Source organism: Amphiura filiformis, chromosome 17 (genome assembly GCF_039555335.1).
Source record: "Amphiura filiformis chromosome 17, Afil_fr2py, whole genome shotgun sequence".
Classification (NCBI taxonomy): Eukaryota; Metazoa; Echinodermata; class Ophiuroidea; order Amphilepidida; family Amphiuridae; genus Amphiura; species Amphiura filiformis.
In genome coordinates, this window is record NC_092644.1 from 15,540,317 (window position 1) to 15,563,363 (window position 23,047).

General features: G+C 37.3%; 1 protein-coding gene across 1 annotated transcript in view; it reads right to left on the minus strand.

Moving 5' to 3' along the window:
- The window catches only part of LOC140136995 (organic cation transporter protein-like), a 33,454-nt gene extending 23,967 nt beyond the window's left edge, over positions 1–9,487 (minus strand). The window contains exons 1-6 of the mRNA XM_072158657.1: positions 8,864–9,487; positions 8,010–8,113; positions 4,599–4,753; positions 4,003–4,171; positions 3,175–3,316; positions 1,522–1,616 (exon numbers count right to left, since the gene is read on the minus strand). Of these exons, the coding sequence (XP_072014758.1) occupies positions 1,522–1,616; positions 3,175–3,316; positions 4,003–4,171; positions 4,599–4,753; positions 8,010–8,113; positions 8,864–9,280 (1,082 nt within the window). The 5' untranslated portion in view covers positions 9,281–9,487. The remainder of the gene's footprint in view (positions 1–1,521; positions 1,617–3,174; positions 3,317–4,002; positions 4,172–4,598; positions 4,754–8,009; positions 8,114–8,863) is intronic.
- Between the last annotated feature and the right edge of the window lie 13,560 nt (positions 9,488–23,047).

Sequence of the window (23,047 nt, forward strand, 5' to 3'; positions counted from 1 at the left end):
GGGTGGGTTTGGATTCATGTATTCAATTGCTTCTGCCGTCTGCCGAGAGCTCAGCTACGACAATGGGGAACTCAGTGGTAACTGATCACGTGACTTCAAACTTTAAAAGACTCAGTGCAGCATAGACAACTTTAGTAATGCGCATGTGCTAATTTGCGACGTTATTCATTAACATTTGTACCAAAATAAGGGACCCCCTTGTTTGATTAGATCGATTTTTTGAAAACACTAGTTCACCCGTAGCTCCGAGAGATAGCTGTGAGAGCAACTGAGTGATAGAGCACCGACAGCATGATAGCAATGCTGTTTGGCCCCGATGACCTTTGACCCTAGATGACCTCTGTTTGATGACATTTGACCTTGGAAAACCTCAGTTTTATTTTATACAAAGTTAAATGTAGCCCCTGCATGACCTTTGACCTCAATTATATTTTTGTTCTCCTCATATCCAGGATTCCACGCACCAAGTTTGAGCCCGATCGGACAAAAATTGAAATTTGAACCCTCCGTGATGACCTTTGACCTCGGTTGACCTCAATTTTATTTCACGCATATATTTCCTTCGAATCAAGGATTACACCCACCAAGTTTGAGCCCAATCGGACAAAGTTTGAAATTTGACCCCTTAATGACCATTGACCTCGGTTGGCGTCGATTTTTTTTGCGCATATATTCCCTCGTATCAAAGATTCCACCCACCAAGTTTGGGCCCGATCGGACAACGTTTGAAATTTTGACCATGACCCCCGATAACCTTCAAACCCATCCGGTCAACATGCTTTTCCCGTGACCTATCCATATCCGAAATATCGGATCGATGCGTCGCAGCACGGCGAAACGCATAGCCGGACAGACAGACGTGACAGACACATTGTGTGTTTTTAATCGACAAACTGGGGACAAAATGGCCGATTTCCAAAACATTTTTTGATGGAATAATTGACCATTTGGGGTCATGACCCCACACCTGTGTTATGTCCCCGGTTTTTTTATTGCATTTTAAAGCTTTTTAGCCATAGGGGATGCAGGTGGTATAGTCTCTACAACCGGGGACGTCCCCGGTTGGCATATGTCCCCGGTTGTTTGATTAAACACACGAAAATGTCCCCGAAGTGAGCATTTTCAGGCGCACCACCCCACACACACACCCCCACACTTCGCTGGTTATTTTAGTATAGTCGATTATTAGAACTTAGTGTGCGGTATCATACACCTGGTGCCAGATAGACCCACGAGGGTGTGCGTTAAAGGTTTACAACCGCGGAGCGGTCTTCGAGTGTGTAACTGGATGTTTATGTACATCACAGAGGGACTATCACGGCCATTCGACTCTGTACAAGTGCTACGTTGATGGCATTCAAATAAATAAACGCTCTCCCACGACCACATTGCTTTCAATGCGGGTAGTATTTTGCCTGAAACTAGCATATTACCATGGTTACATCAATGTATATTGAGGGATCTCATGCCGAATATCAAAAGGTATCAAAAAAAAAAGTACCTAAAATGTAACTAACTTACCAGATAAATAATAAAGTCACAGTTTTCAGTCTAAGATATGGGTAACGAAATAAATCAAAAACGCTCGGTTGGTTGTCCGATTTTGCTTGCGGCTTCTGCAAGAATGAAGGTTATCGTACTTTAAGGTACAATTCCACTGGTGCAGCCAATGGGGCAGCTTCATTCTTGGGTAGTAGTCTTATCCCTTGCCCTCTACCTTGAGATGCTGGCCTCTGTGATATTTAAGATTTTTAGGTCTTTTTGTACTTGTTAGCTCATTTTGCCTTGTCTCCCCTTGCCCTCTTTTTTCGCATTTACATCTGAAAAATTCCTGGCTATACGTATTTTCAAAAATTTGTTCTAACCTCCTTAAATGAAGCTTCACCCTCCTCCCCACGGTTGTTTGATGTATATAGAAATGGCTTTATTATTAACTAAATGCAAACTATAGATGGCGCTATTTATCCTAAATCATATTTCTTAATTTGCAAGGTGTAGGTGACTAATACTGCAATAAAACAGCTGGAATAGGTGACACAAGCAACAACGAGATTTTACAAACACATTTTATCAAACAGTAAAAGGAATTATTTGTATTAAAAGCTTGAAAGAGTAATTTCCAGTAACTAAATAGCGCCACCACGTTTGTCATTATTAGATACATTTTATATCCGAAAAGGCTTACAAAATGCTATAAAAGTGAATAATTTGTGACCCGGCAGCACAAACGAGCCGTAAATTCCGTAAATTGTATTCTGAGTTATGGAGTAAAATGTGTACGAAGGTCGTATTCATCGGTCACGTAAGCTGGTGCGACATCTGTCTTATTTGGATAGTCACAACACCAATCAATAATCCTATTATTGAAGTGGATAATAAGCTTCTACCTTAGATGGCTATAGAACTTTTAATAGCTCTGGTCTTTGTTTGCTTTTGCTAAATCCTTTTCAAGTGGTGGGTTATTTGTATAGGTATGCATAACCAACAATTAACAATGAGAGAACCTTCTTAAACCTCGTTGACTTGGAAATGACCATCAATTATGACTGTTTGATATTTATTGCCAGCAATGTGGAAAAAGAGACACACATAGAAACCAAAAAAGCTATAATTTTGTTGAAGGAGCAAAGTTTAACTAACCATAACTCCGCTTCTGGATATCGTTTGAAGTCAAATGATATACCATTTTTAAGTTTATGATGTTTATTTTTAAACACGAAATAAAACAAAATTGACCGGGGAGGAATTTACGGCTCATTCGCCGTGGACGGTCACATTTTATAAAAGAAGGGAAATTAAAGTAAAGAATGACTTAAAGCATCTATATACTGTACATTAGCATGATATTGCCTTTAGCTGTTTAAGCCTAAAATTTGGTTGTACGCTCGTACATGATGCTTTGTTTGAAAAACTAATAAATGACACCATCAAACAACCGCTTGTTTTGATGTAATTGGTTTTAACATTAAAAATGATACACTTATATTTATAATTTGCCTTTACATTTACCTTGAACAAATTAATGACACTAAACAATAATAATCTATTATCAAATGATGATATGCTAATTGATTAAAATAATTATAAATTACAGGATCAAATTCAACATTAACTTCAAAGGCAGTATTATGAGTAATAGTGCCTAGCCTCAGAGTAATTTCCCTAAGAACTTACTTCTTGCTCATGCAGTTCTAAATTGTTGAAAAATTCGTCTGTCACATTTTTCTTATTGACTTTGGCAATCTTGCGAATGACTTTTTGTGCTTCAGTCGTACGACCTTTTGAGATCAACCAGCGTGGTGATTCCGACAGCAAGCTAGGATAACGAACGTTCAAAAGTGGTATTTAAAGACATAATATGCTGTTGCAGAAAATAATCAACCACCCCCTATAGAGGGCACTGGGATTCCATATTCTTTTTGTATGTACTTTGGGTTGGAATTCCAGACTCCCCCAAAAAAAAAAAAAAACTCCTTCACAGTCATATACTCCAAAGCTATAGAGGGCGTTGGAATTTCAGCCTTCCCCAACTCGTCAGAATTCCAGACTTTTCCTCTAACGCGTCAGAACTTTTTTTACTCCTAACTTTTGGAATTCTTGACTTTTTTCTAGTTTGCCCTCTATAGTGTTCCGGTGGAATGTCATACTTTTTGCGGCGGTTGGGTCTGGAATTCCAGATATTATTTTTCCTGTTAGCATTTAAGTCAACCAACCGCAGGGGTCGCCCATACAGGAAAACCCATTTTAAACTCACCTCCCTATGTGGGAGATTGAGGACATATATTCCATGTGTAAAAATGTTGGTACGCGCCATTGTGATAAAGCAGGTGTTTACCATACTGCTATGTGTATTTTGGACGTGCATCACTAGTATGCACAACATCTCACCACCTTAAACATAAATGTTTGCCTTTACGTTTCGTGCTTAGCTCTTTAGAGCCTTTGAATATCTAGTCTAAGACTTTTTAACTTTGTAACAAAAGCAACGATGTTCATGCTTACGGTATAAACAGACACATGAGGACGGGAAATGCCGACACAACAAAGCTTAGTATTCGCCACTGTCTTATGAAATATCCGAGACCGGCAGCAAGCATATAACCAGCACACCAAAAGAAGTTGAGGATATTCCCAACAAATGTTCGCCAAGCTGGACTTACAATCTCTGAAACTGAAACCAAAAATGAGGTTTTAAGTTATCTCTGAAAAACACAATTTTAAATGAATAGAACAAAATCCGAAGAGTATTTTCACGTACTTGAAATAAAGCCAAAAACTTTGATGAATGATGATTATGATGATGATGATAATGATGATGGTGATAATAATAATAATAATAATGATGATGACGATGATGATGATGATGATGATGATGATGATGATGATGATGATGATGATGATGATGATGATGATGATGATGATGATGATGATGGTGATGATGATGGTGATGATGATGACCATAATAATCATGATGATATTGTTGTTGTTGATGATGATGATGGAATTCAGCCATTACAATATCGTTTTAAGTTAGTGAGATATTGCATCATAGTTATCGAATTTATGATGAGCATTTTTATATAATTACGTAAACTTACTTAGTGTAAACCCAACAACATTTGAACTAAAAAAGGTGACACCCGTTAGTGCACGGATAATGATGAACATGGCATAACTATTCGATAACCCGGTCATACAGATGATAAAGGCTCCAGTTGTAATGAGAAAGAGAAATACCTTGTATCGTCCAAATCTGCACAAAATAATGAGAATGCAAACAAATTATTACTATTGATAATAATAATTAATAAATGTATACTTCATGGGTGATGTAAGTAAGAGTTTGAAAGAACAATCAGTGGTGCAATACAGAGATGGTTGAACCGTGGACTTCTATATTGCTTAACAAGTAGTGTGGGGAAATGTCATTTGAAGTGCAGTGGCGTAGATGGGGACAAGGGAGTGTATAATGCCCTGGGCGGTGAAAGTCATTTCAACGTGCATGAATATCCTTTGCAATAATACCGTTTTTAAAAGATTGAAATCCAACACGATCATATCCAAATTCGTCGTATTTATACAAAATTGTGACAGCTCCGCCCTCAATTGTTTCAGGAATGTGTGGGGGGGGAGGTCATTCTGTATCCTAGCCTTTGAGCACTACAACTCCTAGCTATACGCCACTGTTGAATTGGTATTGATCAATTAATAGGCGGTAATGCTTACTTAAATATGATATCTGCAGGGTTTGGTTTACCTTAAAAGATTTGTGTAACATATTATAGTGAAAACATTTAATGTTCTTATACTATTAGCATACATTACATTCTAAACAATACTTGTTATACAAGCCTTTGGATCTGCTACACAAAGTAAATCTACCAAAAAAACGTTTTAAAACGTAAAAAGGGGCCAAAGTTTAAAAAATCTTTCCTGTGTGGCTTTTCACCCTTTTTTAAACTTGGTCCCATTTAACATGAAGAACGGGTCATAATTTTTCCATGCAATAGTTTTGAGACTGTTCGAAAGCGGCACAATATGACTTAGGCTATGTCGATGTGTGTAGGCCAATTATCAAAAACATTATAGGTTTATATTTTATTATATTGTGTGTTTATATAAAGAGTAGTGGAGTATTATACTTAGCAAATCGACTGTCTGTCAACCTGCTGCATATAGACCCTACATCTATACATAAGGCGCAGAAACCAACATGACGATGAAAAATGTAAGAAAGTGAGTATTTGCTACTTTTTTAAAAATCAAAATACATTAAAACGTCTATACGGAAATAATTCAATCACGCACGAACATTAATTCATTTACTCTACGAAATAAACACTGACAACTAAGAAAACCAACAACTATAGATGACTCTGTATGGGTCTTTAGAAACTTTCATAAATGGGACCAAGTTTAAAAAAGGGTGAAAAGCCACACAGGAAAGATTTTTAAACTTTGGCCCTTTTTACGTTTTTTGGTAGATATTGATACTTTTTTTGAGTTGGATATCCATATTGCGCGGTTAGTGGTTCTTTGTAGCCCTGCGGGGCAAACTAGTTGGATATCCATATATCACGGTTAGTGATATTTTGAAGCCCTGTGGGGCAAACTAGTTTGATATCCACATTTCGCGGTTAGTGTGATAAATGGGACCAAGTTTAGAAAAGGGTGAAAAGCTTCACAATTTTTTTCAAAAACTTTGGCCCTTTTTACGTTTTGAAACGGTTATTGGTAGATATTGATGCTTTTTAAAGTTTGATATCCACGGTTAGTGGTTCTTTATGGCCCTGCGGGGCAAAACAGTTGGATATCCACATTGCGCGGTTAGTGATTCTTTGTAGCCATACGGGGCAAACTAGTTGGATATCCATATTTCGCGGTTAGTGGATCTTTGAAGCCCTGCGGGGTAAACTAATTTAGTTTGATATCCTCATTTCGCGGTTAGCGGTTTTAACGACCCGTAACCACCCCAACCAGCTACATACCTTATCCAGCTATTTTACTTATCAAAATACTAGTTTCTACCCATCATGAAGAAGCTCCTACTTCCGGTAATACCGCACACAATTTATACTGGTGTGTTTATAGTGCAAATACAATATCCTTCGGTTGAGAAGGATATCGATCTACCCTACATATATACTATTGCAAGTGTTTATAGTGGCCAAGTATCCGGATAATTTCTGACCGGATAGAAATTATACCGTAAAGTACCGCACATCTGCTCCCACTATACGCTCGTACACATAACAAATGCACTACGATCAAATAGGTTGATGACAACATTTGATTGAAATGACTACACTGCACTATGATTTAGTGAAGGATACCGGTTCAAATCCTTTTTTTGGAGCCAATCGATAAAAGCATGCAGGGCCTCTATATGACCTTCATCCAGTAAGGATCAGCCAAACACGACAGGTTTCTTGTTTAGCTCAACTTATTTAAGTATTTTTACCGTAGGCCTATAATCATAATGCAGGCCTAAATCGAGTGTACTGAGAGAGTAGGAGGATTTGTTTGATATTATTCTTGATTTTGATTAATATTATAGTCATACCTGCTTGTTTCCTTAGCATCGGATATTAAAATTACAATTCTCCACATACACATTCCAGTTTGCAAGAGAAGATGTATAGTATAAAGCTGTCTTTTTATAGTGTTAAGAAAATATTTACACAACCACCAACTATCAAAAGACTGTGGGTTCTGGATTCTAGTCCGAGTAATTAGCTGTATTTAATGGATTATTGTGTCATGATATGCCTACTGCGGTTGAAATTGCATACGATGATTCTACACTGACGTATAGAGAACATCATTCACAAACTTTCACATTTCTCGGACCTAAAGATTGTAAGGGATTAAACGCTTGAATGATGTTGTTCATACTTGCATCTACCGCCGCTATTGCCATCGCTCGATGCTAGCCTTTCCAATATGCTTCTTGCGTGCAGTGAGTAAATAAATTTGTTAATATTATATAAAAATCGGGTATAAGTCTATAATTGTAAGAGTATCCGATCATTTTGAATTTTAATAAATGCGAAACGCCGGCGGTAGAGACCAGCAATAACTGTGTGTGCCGCGATTCTTGCAGTAGTTTTTATGAATAGAATACAATAGCGGATACAATAGCGAATACAATAGAACTCTCTTACGGGCAAATAAACCTTGTCGCGTTGCTAAATTTCACTTCTTCTTTTTTCATTAACTAACCGTTATTTTTAAACTTTGGAAAACCTCGATGCGAGGTTTTTAATCGAACGCTGGATGTATGTATTTTGTTTAGCATTGGGTAAAATCATATTGGCCAATATTTGTTTTGTATTACAATGTGTTAAAATTATATCGGAATATGTAAATAGCGGCAATGTTGAAATAGAGAAAGTGACGATACACAAACAAAACAAACTATGCGCGATGACAAAGAAGTTACAAATAGAATAAGGGTTTTAAGGGATTCTTAAAAGATTCTAACAGAAATAAAAGTTGTTTAAACTTACTTGTCTGAAAATGCACCAACAAATGTGGATGAAAAGAGGACTCCAACAAAATACATCGACTGTGCTAAATCAGGTAGGGATTTCTTAGCACACACTAGATCAAACTGGAAAAAAAAACACCACCACGTCAATAATTAATATTATTATTTATATCAGGCTTTTTATCGATACAATAAAACTGTATATTGTACAATATTTGCAAAATACCCGGATGCAATACAATATTTTTTTAATATTGTACGCGTATCGCGTACGCGTCGCGCGTTATCATGGTGTCAGCACAACGCGTCATGATACAACAGCACAACAATTATACAGACACAGTGACGGCTCACAGGAGATTTCGTACTGTATAAACAAGTAAAATCACAAACTCAATATATTCCAATAGGCCTATACTCCACATCTACAAATAAACATATATATAATTATTCTGAAATTTTCTTTGGAGAGTAAAGATCAGAAAACAAGAAGGTCAAGAGGTAAGCTATAAACATTACAATACACATTGGTTAACCCGGTGGTTAGGTAAGCTTAAATTGTCATTTTACCGCATAGCAAAAGCCTGATATAAATAATAATAATAATATTGAATGTCTTATTTTCGTGTGATACAAGAATATATTGCACTCGATAAAAAAATATTGCACTCGTCTTCGACTCGTGCAATATTTTTCTATCTCGTGCAATATATTCTTGTATCACACTCAAAGCCATTCAATATTATATAAGTATCTATTTTGATCAAACAAACAACAACAACCACTAGTGGAAATTTAAAAATTTAAAAATGAGAATTCTTTCAAAGCGATGAGAATTACACAAAAGTATGAGAACTGCTAATCTGCACTTACATCAGTGACAATAGACGTCTTGAACTGACTAGTATCATAAATCCATCCGGCATCACACTGCAACGTATCATTAGTGACGTTAGAAGTCACCCATCCAGGAAACCAATCCGATGGTTCGATTCCCGTCAGATTATACCGCTTACAATTTTCATATTCATAAGAACTGTCCGACCTAGCTGGTGGTGTGGCAACAGACCTCTTTGCTTCAATACATTGGTCTTTATCCAATGACCACTTAGTGCAATTTACAATGTCTAGTTCTGGTGTTTGACACCAGTGATCCATTTCTCCGGCCAGGAATACATGCATTAAAGTGATCATTCCAGAGCAAAATCCCCGCAAGCATATTACCAGGTAGAGCCGTTGCTGGTAGCGACCAAATACACCTATTTTCTCAAGAATATCTTCGAATATCATATTGAATATAATCTATGTATACCCGTATATGACACTACTGATTTCAGTGATGCAGTTTGTTGTGCACTTCAGTTTGTATAAAGATTTGTAGCTATTTGTATTGACATACAAGTTCACTTCCAGTTCGAAGTATGTCCTCCTGAATGTTTACCTAATACCTATTAAATAGGCCTATCCCGATAAACAGTTCTCCCGATAGTAGTGAATCCAATGTAGAGGCCATAGGGTCACTTCCATCCATTGTGTAAATCGATACCATTATTGAGTCAAATAGGGCCCAAACTAACGTTAGAGTGAACATGATAATGCGATTGATTTTCTTACACGTAAAAATACGGCCAATTCAGAGAGAAAATCTTGTTTGTCGTACAGGGCCTACTATAGAGGGTATTCACAGGGAACCTCTATTATTATCGGGAATTGCCTGTCACACATGATCGCACACAAGGTCGTAGGCAATTCAGTATCGAAGTTACGTAAGGTTACTATGCCAACGGGATCACGCGCCAGAGTATTGAACTACGATCGAAACAATCACCACACAAAGTATATGGTACTCGAAGGATATCAAAATAGCGTGATCCGGTAACCAAGAGAATTACGTAACCACTTCGATGCTGAATTGGTGGGACCTCATCTGCCCAGAACATATTGACCCAGGTCAGCATACCGCCATATCCTTCCCGACATGCTTAGTAGCCAAGTCCGTAGAAGAGTGGATCCACACATTATGTACACAATATACATTTGGCCACATTTTATTATACGATTAATACGAATTTATTAAACATGGTAACAAATATTCTCTAGCAAATCGGTTATACGGTGGAACTGGTAGGCATATTATAAATTCGGGATATTAAATATCTTCCTGACCAGCCAGATCTGCGCATGGTCAAAGACGAGGATAGACGAGTATCAGACCATGAAGGTAGTAGAGAAGGAGTGAGCTCGCGTTAAGCTCATTACGTAAATCCTATTGTAAACACAATAGAGACAGATATACCTTTGATCTAATAATCATCGCCGATAATTTGTGGAATGACTCCGTCTCATGGGGGGTTCATATTTAGTAACAAGTAAATCACGTATGCGCAAAACATGTATTATGGATGCGCATACATTTACTTAGCTGTTGAACTTGAATATTAATATTTCATTTAATATAATGATATTTTTTACGATTAATATGTTGAAACATGTTGTTCCAGAATGTTTATAAACAGTTTATTATGGAATGGTGCAGTTCACAACATTTTTAGGACGGGTAAAATTGTTTTAACCACTGTTTCAAAAATACGAGGATCTCATTAAAATAAATTGCGCATTGTTAAGTTGAGGAATTCTCCCATCAAACGAGATGTATCTCAGTGTTGCCCGGTACTGCCCGGGTTGGTTCGATTTTATTTGTTTACCCAAAACTTTAACAATTGTTCCTCCCCCGAGGTTTCAAAATAAACCGCGTCCTGAGCCCTCTTTTAAACTAGCCAATGAAAGAGATGTAAAGCATAATGTGCATCATTTTCATCAAGTTAGAATGACTTATGCTGTTTCAGCATATTTATAGCGCACACAAGTGTGCGACGATGCATGTATACAACACAAAAGATTACAAGTGATAATCGCGTTACATAATCAAAACGTTGATCTGGAAACCTCAAAGGGCGGCAATTATGATTGCACAATAGAATTCGTGTGAGCTTTCTCCTTCTCTACTACCTCCATGATCAGACCGACGCAAACTGGCTTAGTCTCCACATCAGCCAGTTTGGTTCCGCCCCTCCGCAGGGAGCGTAACCTGTGTAGGAGACTCGGTCGGACCTGGTGGGACCCCATCTCTCCCCATCGATTGAAAAATTGTGATCTATAATCCCCGACATTGCTCTTATGAACTGACATCCACCTGGTATTCATTACTACGTCATTGATGTGATTGCTCATGCATAAAATTCATCCACATGGCTGGCTGAAGTGACCTCTTCAAATCATATCGCACTCGCAGTGATCTTTATGTTATTACAGTGAGGCCCACATACAATGTTCAACACAAAGTGATAACTTGGAGGGCAAACAAACCAACATCAGTTCGGGGGCACTGCTAATTCAAAGACGTCTCTGATATCAAAGACTCTTCAGTGCCCAGTCACCTGACAGTATCATAATTCAAAGACGTCTCATAAATCACATACTCCCTAATCTCAAAACCCAGCCGCAAACGATATTGTGAACGTGAACTGGCGCAACGGGAATAATTTTGCGAGTAGGCCTAATCAGCATGATCAGGGCTGTAGCTAGCCCAAGTGCCTGCTAGCTCCTGCTAATTTTACTATCCAATTTATGAATTAAATCGCGGGCTCGGGATACACTCTTTCTAGTGAACGTGAGAAATCGGAGAATGCTAAAAAATGTTGCTCTTTTTCATAATTGAGCTTATATGCTGCAGAATAACTTTGCTCCCTCGACGACATTTTGAGCTATTTTGCAGACTTTCAATTCTCCGGACACATCAAAACTGTTTATTGGTTATTTTCGGAGCATATATTTTTTTACAGATTTCCAACTGAGCCGCGAATTTTAGTTTTAGGCCTATATGAACACTCGTGCTCAATAATTCCTCCAATTCAGCCTAAGTTTAGGCTTTTCTGTTTTGTTTGAGGGGGATGTGCTATAATAGGCCTATAGTCATTATATCTATGAAAGATAGGCCTATAATTCCTAACAAATTTCCTGCGGACCTGACTTCTGCATGGGTATGAACCTGCTCAATTAGACCTATATGGATAAATGCAAGTTAGCCTTTTCTTTTTTGACGGAGAAGGGTGCCCTCAAAAGTTGGAGAATTATTTTCAAAAAGTTATGAAAGGCACAATAAAGTCATTTGGTGTAAAAGTTTACACTTATTATTGGTATTATTTTGGGCATAACAGATTTCAACGGACCCGACTTGTGAGGGGGATATTATCCTCAAACTAAAAGCCAATTGGTGCATCATTTTGCATTAGGCCCCTATTATTAACTTATTTTTCCGACCATCATGATTAAGTATAGCCTATAGACCATATAACCATGTCATGATAATGCATAATATGTATTTTATAATTGATTTCCAGTGGATGCAACTTCCTTGTCACAAATTTCAAGCATGAACATAAATTATGATGCGCAATGACTCAGAACGTACTCTTCCTCGTTTCTTCTTGTTTTCTTCCTTGTTTTCTTTCCACTTTTCCCCCTTTCGTTTGCCTAAAAATCCTTGGATATTGAAATGAGCCTGATGGCAAAACAAAATTTTCAAGTTGAACCCAGTTTTGCTAATATTTTGTCCTGATTTTTGTAACATTTTCGTCCCGGTATTGGCAGTTATTTTATATATGTTTTCAGTTGTCGGGATATTTCTTTCAATTTTTGGGAAATCAGACCGAAAAGTAGATCTTTTCCTTTTCCTCCTTTTCCGCCCTTCAATTTTTTAGGGGGCACTATACTGCCCCACTGGCTATGCCCAGGCCCGTACGCAGAGTGGGGCCGTGCGGTGGGGCAAAATTCCTAAATCCTAATTTGCGACAGTAGCGAGCAAATAAATATGTTTCATATGCTTTTTTAGTCAAAAAAAGGTCCAAAGTTTGTGAAGAAGGTCCACGTTTTACAAAATCGCCCCCTGGAAAAAAAGAACCACTTTTTCAAAATCAGCACCCCCCCCCCAAAAAAAAACAGGCCTGGCTATGCCACTGCTCTGTCACTCCCCTTCCTCTCCCTCCCTCTCCCTTCTCTCTTTCTCTCTCTGTCTCCCTCATTTTTTTTAAGACCAGGGCTGCAGCCCCAAAGCCCCCACTCCCTGGGCAGTGGGCACGCGCCTGGTTTACCGTAATTTGTTGATCTATTTTGAGCCACCTAATCATAACATAACCCTACCCCTATCAATAAAATACAAGTGTCCATATTTCTCCGAATTCATCTCATGCACGTGTGCAAGGGTCAGGCCACAAGGTTAGGCCTGAACGTTTCCGTAGGGGCCTACCATTTTTCAAGTCATTTTTGAATATATTTTTGAAAAGTTGCCGCCACAATGCGAGCCATAAATCGCTCCCCTCCCCTCGTTGACTGGCCAAAATTCATTGTTCCTCCTTTTTTGCCTTGCCAAAATATTCACTCCCCCATGACTTGGGATTTTTGTTACTTCAAAACGTTGGATATGGCTCGATTTTGCTAATCTAAGTGTTTTCTGGGACCATTTGTCAGAATTTGCACAGATAGATATGATGTTTGCACAGGCCCCGTATGTGAAATCACTGACCCGTCTTTGATATCAGAGACGTCTTTGAATTAGCAGTGCCCCCGAACTGACATCGCCAAATTCGACTGACGTGTGTACAACGTGGGAAGCTATGGGGGAAATTAAACATTCGTTGTATGATCATGCATGTGTTTATGGTTCGGTTGCGGTCACTTAGCAACTTTCGTTTCTTGGGTTTATTGAATACGCTCTACATACAATTTACATTTTGTTGGCAACTGCGCTATTCGCCACTTGCAGGTTCCGCCATTATGCACTATGTGCGGGAGAGCCTCGAACTGGCAGCATACATGAATGGGAATTGAACCAGTCATATAACATTCTGTGTAAGGTTACGTAATTCTTCCTTTCATGGATGCTGCCAGTTCGAGGCTCTCCCCGCATATAGTGCATAATGGCGGAACCGTGCAAGTGGCGAATATCTTGTCACTAATTATAGATGCTTCATAACGTGTTCCCATGTTGCAAATTGACAAGCTATTTCTACTTGCTTTAAAGAAAAACACAAATATGCACACATCATATACATTATTGAATGAAGACGATTTATTTGTACTAGGATTTCATTATTTTAGTAGGCCTATAACTATTTTTCATTTTAATATATACCTCATACCTAATCAAGAACAAAAAAAAATATTGTAGAGGCCTTCAATATACGCACTTGTGCACAGGGATACACACATGATAAAGCTAATTCTGATCCCGGGACCTATTCTTTTCATTCCAGTTTGTTAACCTTTGGAACATTTCGCATGCATACTGTTTGTATCAATGCCTTCTCGGGTCATATAGTAATTCAAATGGTAAAACCGTCGAACGATCTGTTGGTCAGCATATATATTGAATACAATTAATCACGATTCATTTAAGTATATTAATATATCAAAAAGTCCCCAAAAAGTCCACGTAGCGGAACAATGCCTAACTTGCATAAATCCAAAATGGTCGCTTATGCAGGGGTAAAATTTCAAAGTTGGTCATCTCTTGTCTAAAACCATACATACTGCAGTTACTGTCCGTTTTCCTATACATAATACACAGTGCTCTTTCCCATTGACGCGTGACCTCTACAAATAGCCTACGTTAAAAGAATGGGGATATGCCTAGTTAACGTCGCTGTGTGAAAAATAACCGGCCAATATTAAAAGTACTCTTCTAAAGTTCTAGAAAATATAGTTTTGTAACATGTCCTAAATTTTTAGCTAATTTAGATGTTTGGAAATATTCGTACTTTGGTGTTTTAGTTAATGTTATAGGTAATAGTACATTGCCTAGTTAACGTCGCTGTGTGAAAAATAACCGGCCAATATTAAAAGTACTCTTCTAAAATTCTAGACAATATAGTTTTGTAACATGTCCTAAATTTTTAGCTAATTTAGATGTTTGGAAATATTCGTACTTTGGTGTTTTAGGAATGATATATAAACGACAGATAACACCAAAAAATATGAAGAAATTATTTCCAAACCGTGTTAAGTCTGCAAACCACCATGTTTCTCATTTTGAAGAACGCTGGTTAACAATAAGCAGAGTTTTGTCTCATTTCGTAAACAAAAGCCCACACAGAATTGTTCTCTAGCGCTCGCTTTATAATCGTTCACCCAACTGAAACTATAATCCCAGCCATTGCTCCATTGTACGTGTAAAAGCAGAAACATATGATGTGTGTATTTAACCAGAGAAGATATGATTTAATCAGTTGAGCTGCTTTCAATGAGTGTTATCTTGGTTTAATAGCTTTTAATGGGGTTTAAGTCCTGCAAAGGTCGAATTGAATTCTACTGTAGACATTTCTGCATCATGACCAATGTATAAGGATTCAGAAAAAGTGTAGTTTGACCTGCATCCACCTACAGTTCCTGAGTTATAGACAAAAAGGTCAAATTTTGGGGTCAGTCGTTTACAATGGAAATATGCTCCAATTTTAATCCAACTTATCTTCCTTTCGCAAAAATAAATCAAAATGAGAAAATGTGCATGGTTGTGGATGTTTTGTTACATAGGTAACATCACAAAATAGGTCAAGGTCAACAGGGCTCAACGGAATTCGATCTTTCTTGCCATGTTACCAAGGTACCAAACCACCTAAGATATGGCAAACTATTCTTTTCGTAAAATGTCTCTTCAAGTCGAGCAATATAAAACCATTTTTTATATATATCAAAATCAGAGCATTTATCAAGTTGTGTCCCACTTTGGATTCCAAATTTTGATATTTGACCTTTTCCACCATAACTCATGAAATGTATATCGGATATAGTTCAAACTATAGTTTTTTTTCTGAATCCTTTATGACGAAAGGGGTATATTGGTACAGTTGTTTTTACCCTTGCATAAGCGACCATTTTAGATTTATGCAAATTAGGCACTGTTCCACAACTTTTTGGGACTTTTAATAAGTGTTTCTGAAATGCTGCCAAAATAAGAAAAAAAATAATGCTAATTTATTGTACATTCTAGGGAAGCGTGGTTACCTTTTTTTAAATAGCTGAGTGAGAGGGTTTTCAATGAAATATTTTTGTGTCAAAATTGAAGCATCATATGTATAAAAGAATATATGAATATTTACTGCACATCATATATAATGATTCCTGATGCCCAATTGTGGCCCATTTGATCGTTCAAGAGGCAGAGAATTTTATTTCAATTTTACATACGCCAAAATATTTTTTATTAAGCGAGAATGAGGATACAAAAAACGTTGAAAATTCTATGTAAAAATTACATTTTGTAAAAGTTACAAAAATTACACAAATCGCTTTCCCCCCCAACCCCTCTCAGCCAGCCAAAAATCTTTGCCCCCCCCTCCCTTGCACATACAAAATGTTTTGCAAACCTTAATTGATCTCCTTACATTTTGCGAGTGCATCGAGCAGGAAAATATGCATATTTAAGCGTCTCCGTACTGTTTTCCTAAGCGTTTTTAGAGCATATTTAAAAGGCCCCCATGAATGTTTGCCAAAAATCGCTTGCCCCTCACATCTCGGCTTGCCAAAAATTGCTTCCCCATTTCGGCTCGCCAAAAATTTCTTGAACCTTCCCCCAATTTAAACTCCCCCAGGGCTCATAATTATTGCAAAGCCCCTTATTTTGTCGCCAACCCAATCCCCCAATGTCAAAAAGAAATCTACGTCACTGGCCTTTACTGCTCTATGAACGTGATCAAACGCAACTCGGTATAATGCCAAGTTTGGGTAACGGGTAACGGGTAAAGGCTTCTTTACATACCAACATATACTTGATCAACTTTTCTGAAATAGGAGGAAAAGAGGGTGCAATTAGGGGCCTCGTTTTTTTTGGACACTCTGTATGTAACACGATGGGAGCCAAAGGCGGAAATTTGACTGGTCTGCCACAATTCGGTTGACCCTTCTGGCCATGCAACCCCCCCCACCCTTTTGCCAAAAAACTTTACCTCCTGCCCTTTTTGAGGCGCCAACAAATCCTTGTCCCCCAGTACATATGCAAGATTTTAAGAACCCAAATTTTATTCCTTTAAATTGTCTTGTGAAACTGTTTCACTATCAAGCTGCAACTAGGCAGAAGATGTTTAAAGACATTCCCATAACCCAATGGGGTTTCTGACCTTGGTAAGTCTGGCTTTTGTACACATGTGGCACAGTTGACCATACCTTGCATTGGGATGCATCTGGTGTTTTCATCCTTTTAGTTAACATTCAAAACATTGAGACTTATGAATAAAATTCATGCAGTGGGACAATATGAATGTTTCCTGTAAGAAAGTCAAATATAAGTTATACGTCTCAACTATTAGCTCGTTGGCTGCAGTTTTAAAATTACCATTTTGTGTGTGTGACAATGGGGACTTTGCTTTAAAATTAGGTTATATTGATCAAATTCCCCAATCATAGTGCATTGTAGGAATGCCTTTAAACCTCCTCTGGCAACTAAGATTATACCACTTTATCCCAGGGTTTAATTATATACAGGGTGTCCCAGAAAAAAAGTCGAGCAATAAACATCAGAATCCACAAATCTAGCGTGTAGCCCACCTTATTCTGCATCTTATACGCCAATTTTACCGGAATCGGTTGACTGATCGCGACGAAATGAGCGATTACATAACGCATGCGTCAATTCACTTCATTCCAAGTTTGAAAGAAAGATCATTCAACACAATGCACACGATACTAGTGGTTAACTGTCAATGAGCTTCATATTTTGTTCTGTGAAATCCCTTTCGTTCTTTTCTTCAAACAATCTTTTTCTTGCAAAACATTTAATTAGGGTTTGTTCAAATTTGAAAACCTGCACGATATTGAAAATGAAAGCTTGCATATTACATACTTGCGCAACAAAGAATTGAGGTTGGGAAGCTTCCAATTGCAGAAAATTTCTCGGACAAACTGTTATTTATCTTCAGTGAAAGCATTAATTACATAACCCCGTCCGATAATAAAATATATAATGTGGACTAAATTTATTCTTGACTCAAATGTTGTTTGGAAAGTTAAAATATTACATACTTGCGCAACAAAGAATTGAGGTTGGGAAGCTTCCAATTGCAGAACATTTCTCGGACAAACTGTTATTCATCTTCAGTGAAAGCATTAATTACATAACCCCGTCCGATAATAAAATATATAATGTGGACTAAATTTAATGAGATAACAAAGCGGTGAGCGAGTATGAACAAATCGCCTATTGATCAAACTTGGAATGAACTGAATTGATGCACGCATTATGTAATCGTTCATTTCTTCACAACCAGTCAACCGAGTCAAATACATTTTCGTATGTGATGCACAACAAAATAAGCTTTGCGCTACATTTTAATTTTTTTATTTCTAATGTGTATTTAAGTTCAATTTTATTCGCTCGGTAATTTTTTCTGGGACACCCTGTATTCACCCTTTTAAATGAAGAAAGATAGAAAGAGTAGTCAGTTAAATAAATAAATAATTGATTAATTAATCAATCAAACCGAGGTTTTATGGGGTCAAGGTCATGTGGGTCAATGGGGTCAAACAGTATATATCAAATTAGTGAAAACACTTGTCGCTCCAACAGCACATTACATTTCTTACAACATGTCTGTGGCAACTTTCTAATCAATTGAGCTTACTATTCAAATAGTATGCAATCAGTAGACAAATACAATCTGCACATTTCACTATAGTCGTTTTCATAATTGTTCAGACATAACTTTAGTACATCTAGTATCTCTAATACAACTAACAATCAAAACTAGTAAGTGTCAAGAAATCAAAACTTTCTTATCATTGTTATATTTAATTATCATCAACGCCATTTATTTTTATATGTCTACTAATAAAATGCCATAGAATACATTTACTAGTATTTCATTCCTGATTCAACAAAGTCTGTTTCAAATGTCCAAAACGCACCCAATCTCTTCTCTGGACCAGACGCTTCCCTTTATACTAGTATTTGATTCCTGATTCAACAAAGTCTGTTTCCATGTCTAAAACGCATCCAAACTCCTCTCTGGACCAGACACATCCATTTTAAAGGGATTTTTATTTTCTTTGATTTCTGTTATTACAGATTATAACAGTATATCAACTTCAGACATTCAAGGTCAAATTGTCTTATTTTTAGACAAAGTTAAATATTTACATTTACCAAAAACATGTAGACTATAAGCGGTCTAAATATGAGTGTCAATGAACTTGAACCGAACAGTCCCTGACTGTTTATCATGGTATTATAGGTTATGAATATTACCAATCATACTGCATCGGACCAGAATACTTGTCATCATGTCTGGAACTTAAGAATCCTCGCATAGGCCTTAGATCCGCCTCAGATCCCACACGTTTGATCTGATCTGGAACATTATACCGTCATCTGTGCGAAGTGTTCATACAGTCTCTGCCTTTAAAAAAAAAAGGCCTTAAAACCCACCTGTTTCCGCAAACATAATTTTGATTGCTTCATGCTTCATTTTGCTTCATTTTTCGTTTGTTTTTCAATTGTTTCTTGTATATATTTTGCATATGTTTTGGTTTTTCACGCTGTGATCTTTTGAAATGGCGTGTAACAAAAGCTCTCATGTATGTATGTATGTATGTATACTGTAATAATTTACGTTTGCAGTCTATTCCTCATAACAAACCAAACACTTGCCTATGCATTTTTCAATCATACCCAAAACTCTTTGAAGTTGCGTGTGTGCAGGAGCATAATATGATGTCACCCCATCACATTGGCAACATACAAACCAAACACAAATTAAGGCTCCCTTACAACAACATTTTGAAAGGAAATACAGGGTGAGTAATTTGCAGAATAAAAGAAGTACAGTGTGGTAAAGGAGCCATCTTGATCAATATCCAGTCAATTCAATATTATATATATAGCGCCATCTTCCTTCCGTTTCACATTTTTACTAAGCATGCTCACGTAATAAGTCTGCTTTTAAATTTCATATGGAAAGGTTTGGATACAAAACCGATTCTCTTATAAACGCTTCTATGCACGGTTTCCACCTCGATACACATGAGCACACACTTTTGTTCAAACAGTAGTATCTTGTAGAGAACACAGTCTGCGTTTACTCTACATGGTTGAGTGCATATCATCATAAGCGCTGTGTGAGCTTCTAGCTGGAAAACAGGCATCTGTGATTGGTTTTTGTCAAACCTCCAAGTGTTCCCTTCATCCAATCATCCAATGCCACTAAAACAATTTTTCATTATGTCAACAGATGACGTAATTCAATGTTTATAGCAAGGCGAGTGTGGTAAATCTGTTGAAATCAACCTATTCACGCAAAATTTTTGACCAAAATGTAGGTTTTAAAAGCCAAAACCGCAAGTGATACTTACTATATTTTTCAAATTTTATGTCATTAAATGAAAGAACACATTATTGCCCATATACTAGATTCATTTTAATGAGCAATGGTCAATTCTCTTTAAATTACAAATCGTGTGCAAAAAGTTACTATTTTCGCCTGTTTTGTCATACGGCTGTAAATTCAATGATACAAATTGATATGAAAAGCCGGGTTTCAACTATAGGACAAAAGTAAAAAGTTGAAACTATTTGCAAAAGGGGAATATAAAAAAGGGAGAACTGTTTGCAAAAATGGGGAAATGAAAAGTGGGAAACTCTTTTCAAAAAGGGGAAAGTAAAAAAGGGACAATATTTGAAAAAAGAGAAAGTAAAAGGTGGAACTATATTTTGCAAAGAGGGCGACTTAAAAAGAGGAGACTATTGGAAAGTATTTTGGAAAATGGACTGAAATTAAACATCGGTGGCTGAATTAATAATTAGATTGGGGATTTGACGGAGATCAGACACCATACAATACAGAAAAACTGAACAGTATCTAGTAATGTCATTTTAAAAATCGTTTTGTTAATATTAATTCGATTTTCCACGAGTTTACCGTGTTTGTACCATGGGTGTTTCAGTTGTCAGGTTGATGACAGTAGACCGCGTAATATTAGAGGATATTTCTGGAAATTGGGAAATGCTTCGAGCATGTTTTAAATAGATTAATTGAGTAGGGCAAAGTACACTGATCTATGTGCCTTTTGTTTTATCTAACCCTGTACATTATACCACCCTATTAAATAAAACGTGACCACGAGAAGTAAAAATACAAGCCTTTAATTACACGTACGAAGATCCTGTTTTAAAAGTGACAGACTAAGCGATTCAAAATCTACAAACGAGACGGCCGACGGGAGTGATGGGAGCGATTCCCTTTAACTCTCTTCACGCGGGTGTCGACTGCAGACGACATGTTTCAAAAAAAATTTAAAAAATTCAAAAATTTCAGAATTGTTAATTTTCATGACCATATTTGGATTCAGCTTGAAAAATGCATTAAAATGAGTACAAACACGCCTAGTATTGGTGCAGTGGTTCCGAAGATAGCTCTTGATATTTTGAGAAAATATCTCACAATTTCAACTTTTCCTGTTGAAGCGCATGGATAGCACGCAGAGCATTAAGGAATTTGTTTTCATTTAACAACCACCTGTGATTATATTTTTGTTCTGATCAGCATCGAGTATGTAATCGTTTGATTTACTAAAAACTGGCGCTGCACAAGTTTTGCCTTTAATATCTAATATTTGGTGAAAATGTTTTATTTTTCAGTGTTTAATATTTGGTGATGGATACCAAACCCCTGAAATGTAAGATGAGGAAAGGTATACTTGAAGACGCAAACTAGTCTTTTTAATTCAGTCTTCAATAATAAACAAAATCCACTAATATCAAGATGTGCAGAAGGAGTTGATCCACGTGATCATGATATTAGGGATCAAATCAATCGGTTCCGGGCGGTTCCGTCCGGTTGTCAAAGGTCATTCCTATATGAATATGAAAGGATGCATGAGTGTCCAGAATGATAGCTGCATAGATCGAGAAGAACTCCGGGGAGGGAAAATAAATTCTTCCTATTGTACTACCTTTGTATAGAAACCACTTAAAATCATGTCACTGCGTGGGCGACTTGATGATATCCACCAGCCATGTGAACCAGGGTGTGACGACTGACCTCATTACTGTGTATAGACGAATCCATTTTCACGCATTCCTACACCTCAATGGCAGCCATAGCTAGGTCACCCCTTAGGTCTATTCCACCTAAAATGTGGAATATTGTGGCCTTGGCGGAGATATATATCATGACCATGACTTGGCTCGTGAGATTCGTTTATATTCAAGTAGACTTTTAGAACCACCGGAAACTGCAAAGAACCGATTTGAACCCTTAAAATGTTTCCTTGATATACCCTACTTCAAATGAATGTGGAAAATGTAATTTATTTCAATGACTGTTTTACACTCTTATCTCTAGATATCATTTCCTTTAAGCGCTAATCTAAAACTCAATTGAAGACGACTATGCCAAGCAGCTCCAAGCAGGTAGATTAAACTACAGATGGTCAGATATGTCAAAGAAACGGACAGACAAGAAACGATCATGACCCTGGGTGATAGGCCGGCTTACACCAAAATACCAATGAGCTCAAAAGCAGGTGGCAGGGTATTTGCTAAGAGAAGCTGTCGCGTCTTGTAGCCGCAGGATGGGTTGACCGCAAAAAATATTGTATTAATTAAAGCAGCCGAAGTTGTTAGAGCTTGTTTGTAATAAACAAATACTGTCAAAATAATTGCTGAATGTCAATTACGCAGTGTCGGATGATCCTTAGTATGGAACAACTATTTCATTATTTCATTTCATGCTGATGAGTTTGTGATACAAACGCGAACTTGAGATGACGTTTCAGGCCTATTTACACTGCTGATTAGTGTACACACCCCAACATACACCACAATCCCATAATATTTCCATACACATTTTCCAGAAAACTTCACAAATACACACCCCCACATATCCGCACCCACCCCCACACACCGACACAAAATATGTGTAAGCTGAGTTTTTGTCTCAGTTAATTCGAAATGATTTTAACATTATAAAGTAACACCTTAAAAACTAGTCTAAGCTCAATCAATTGTCATCT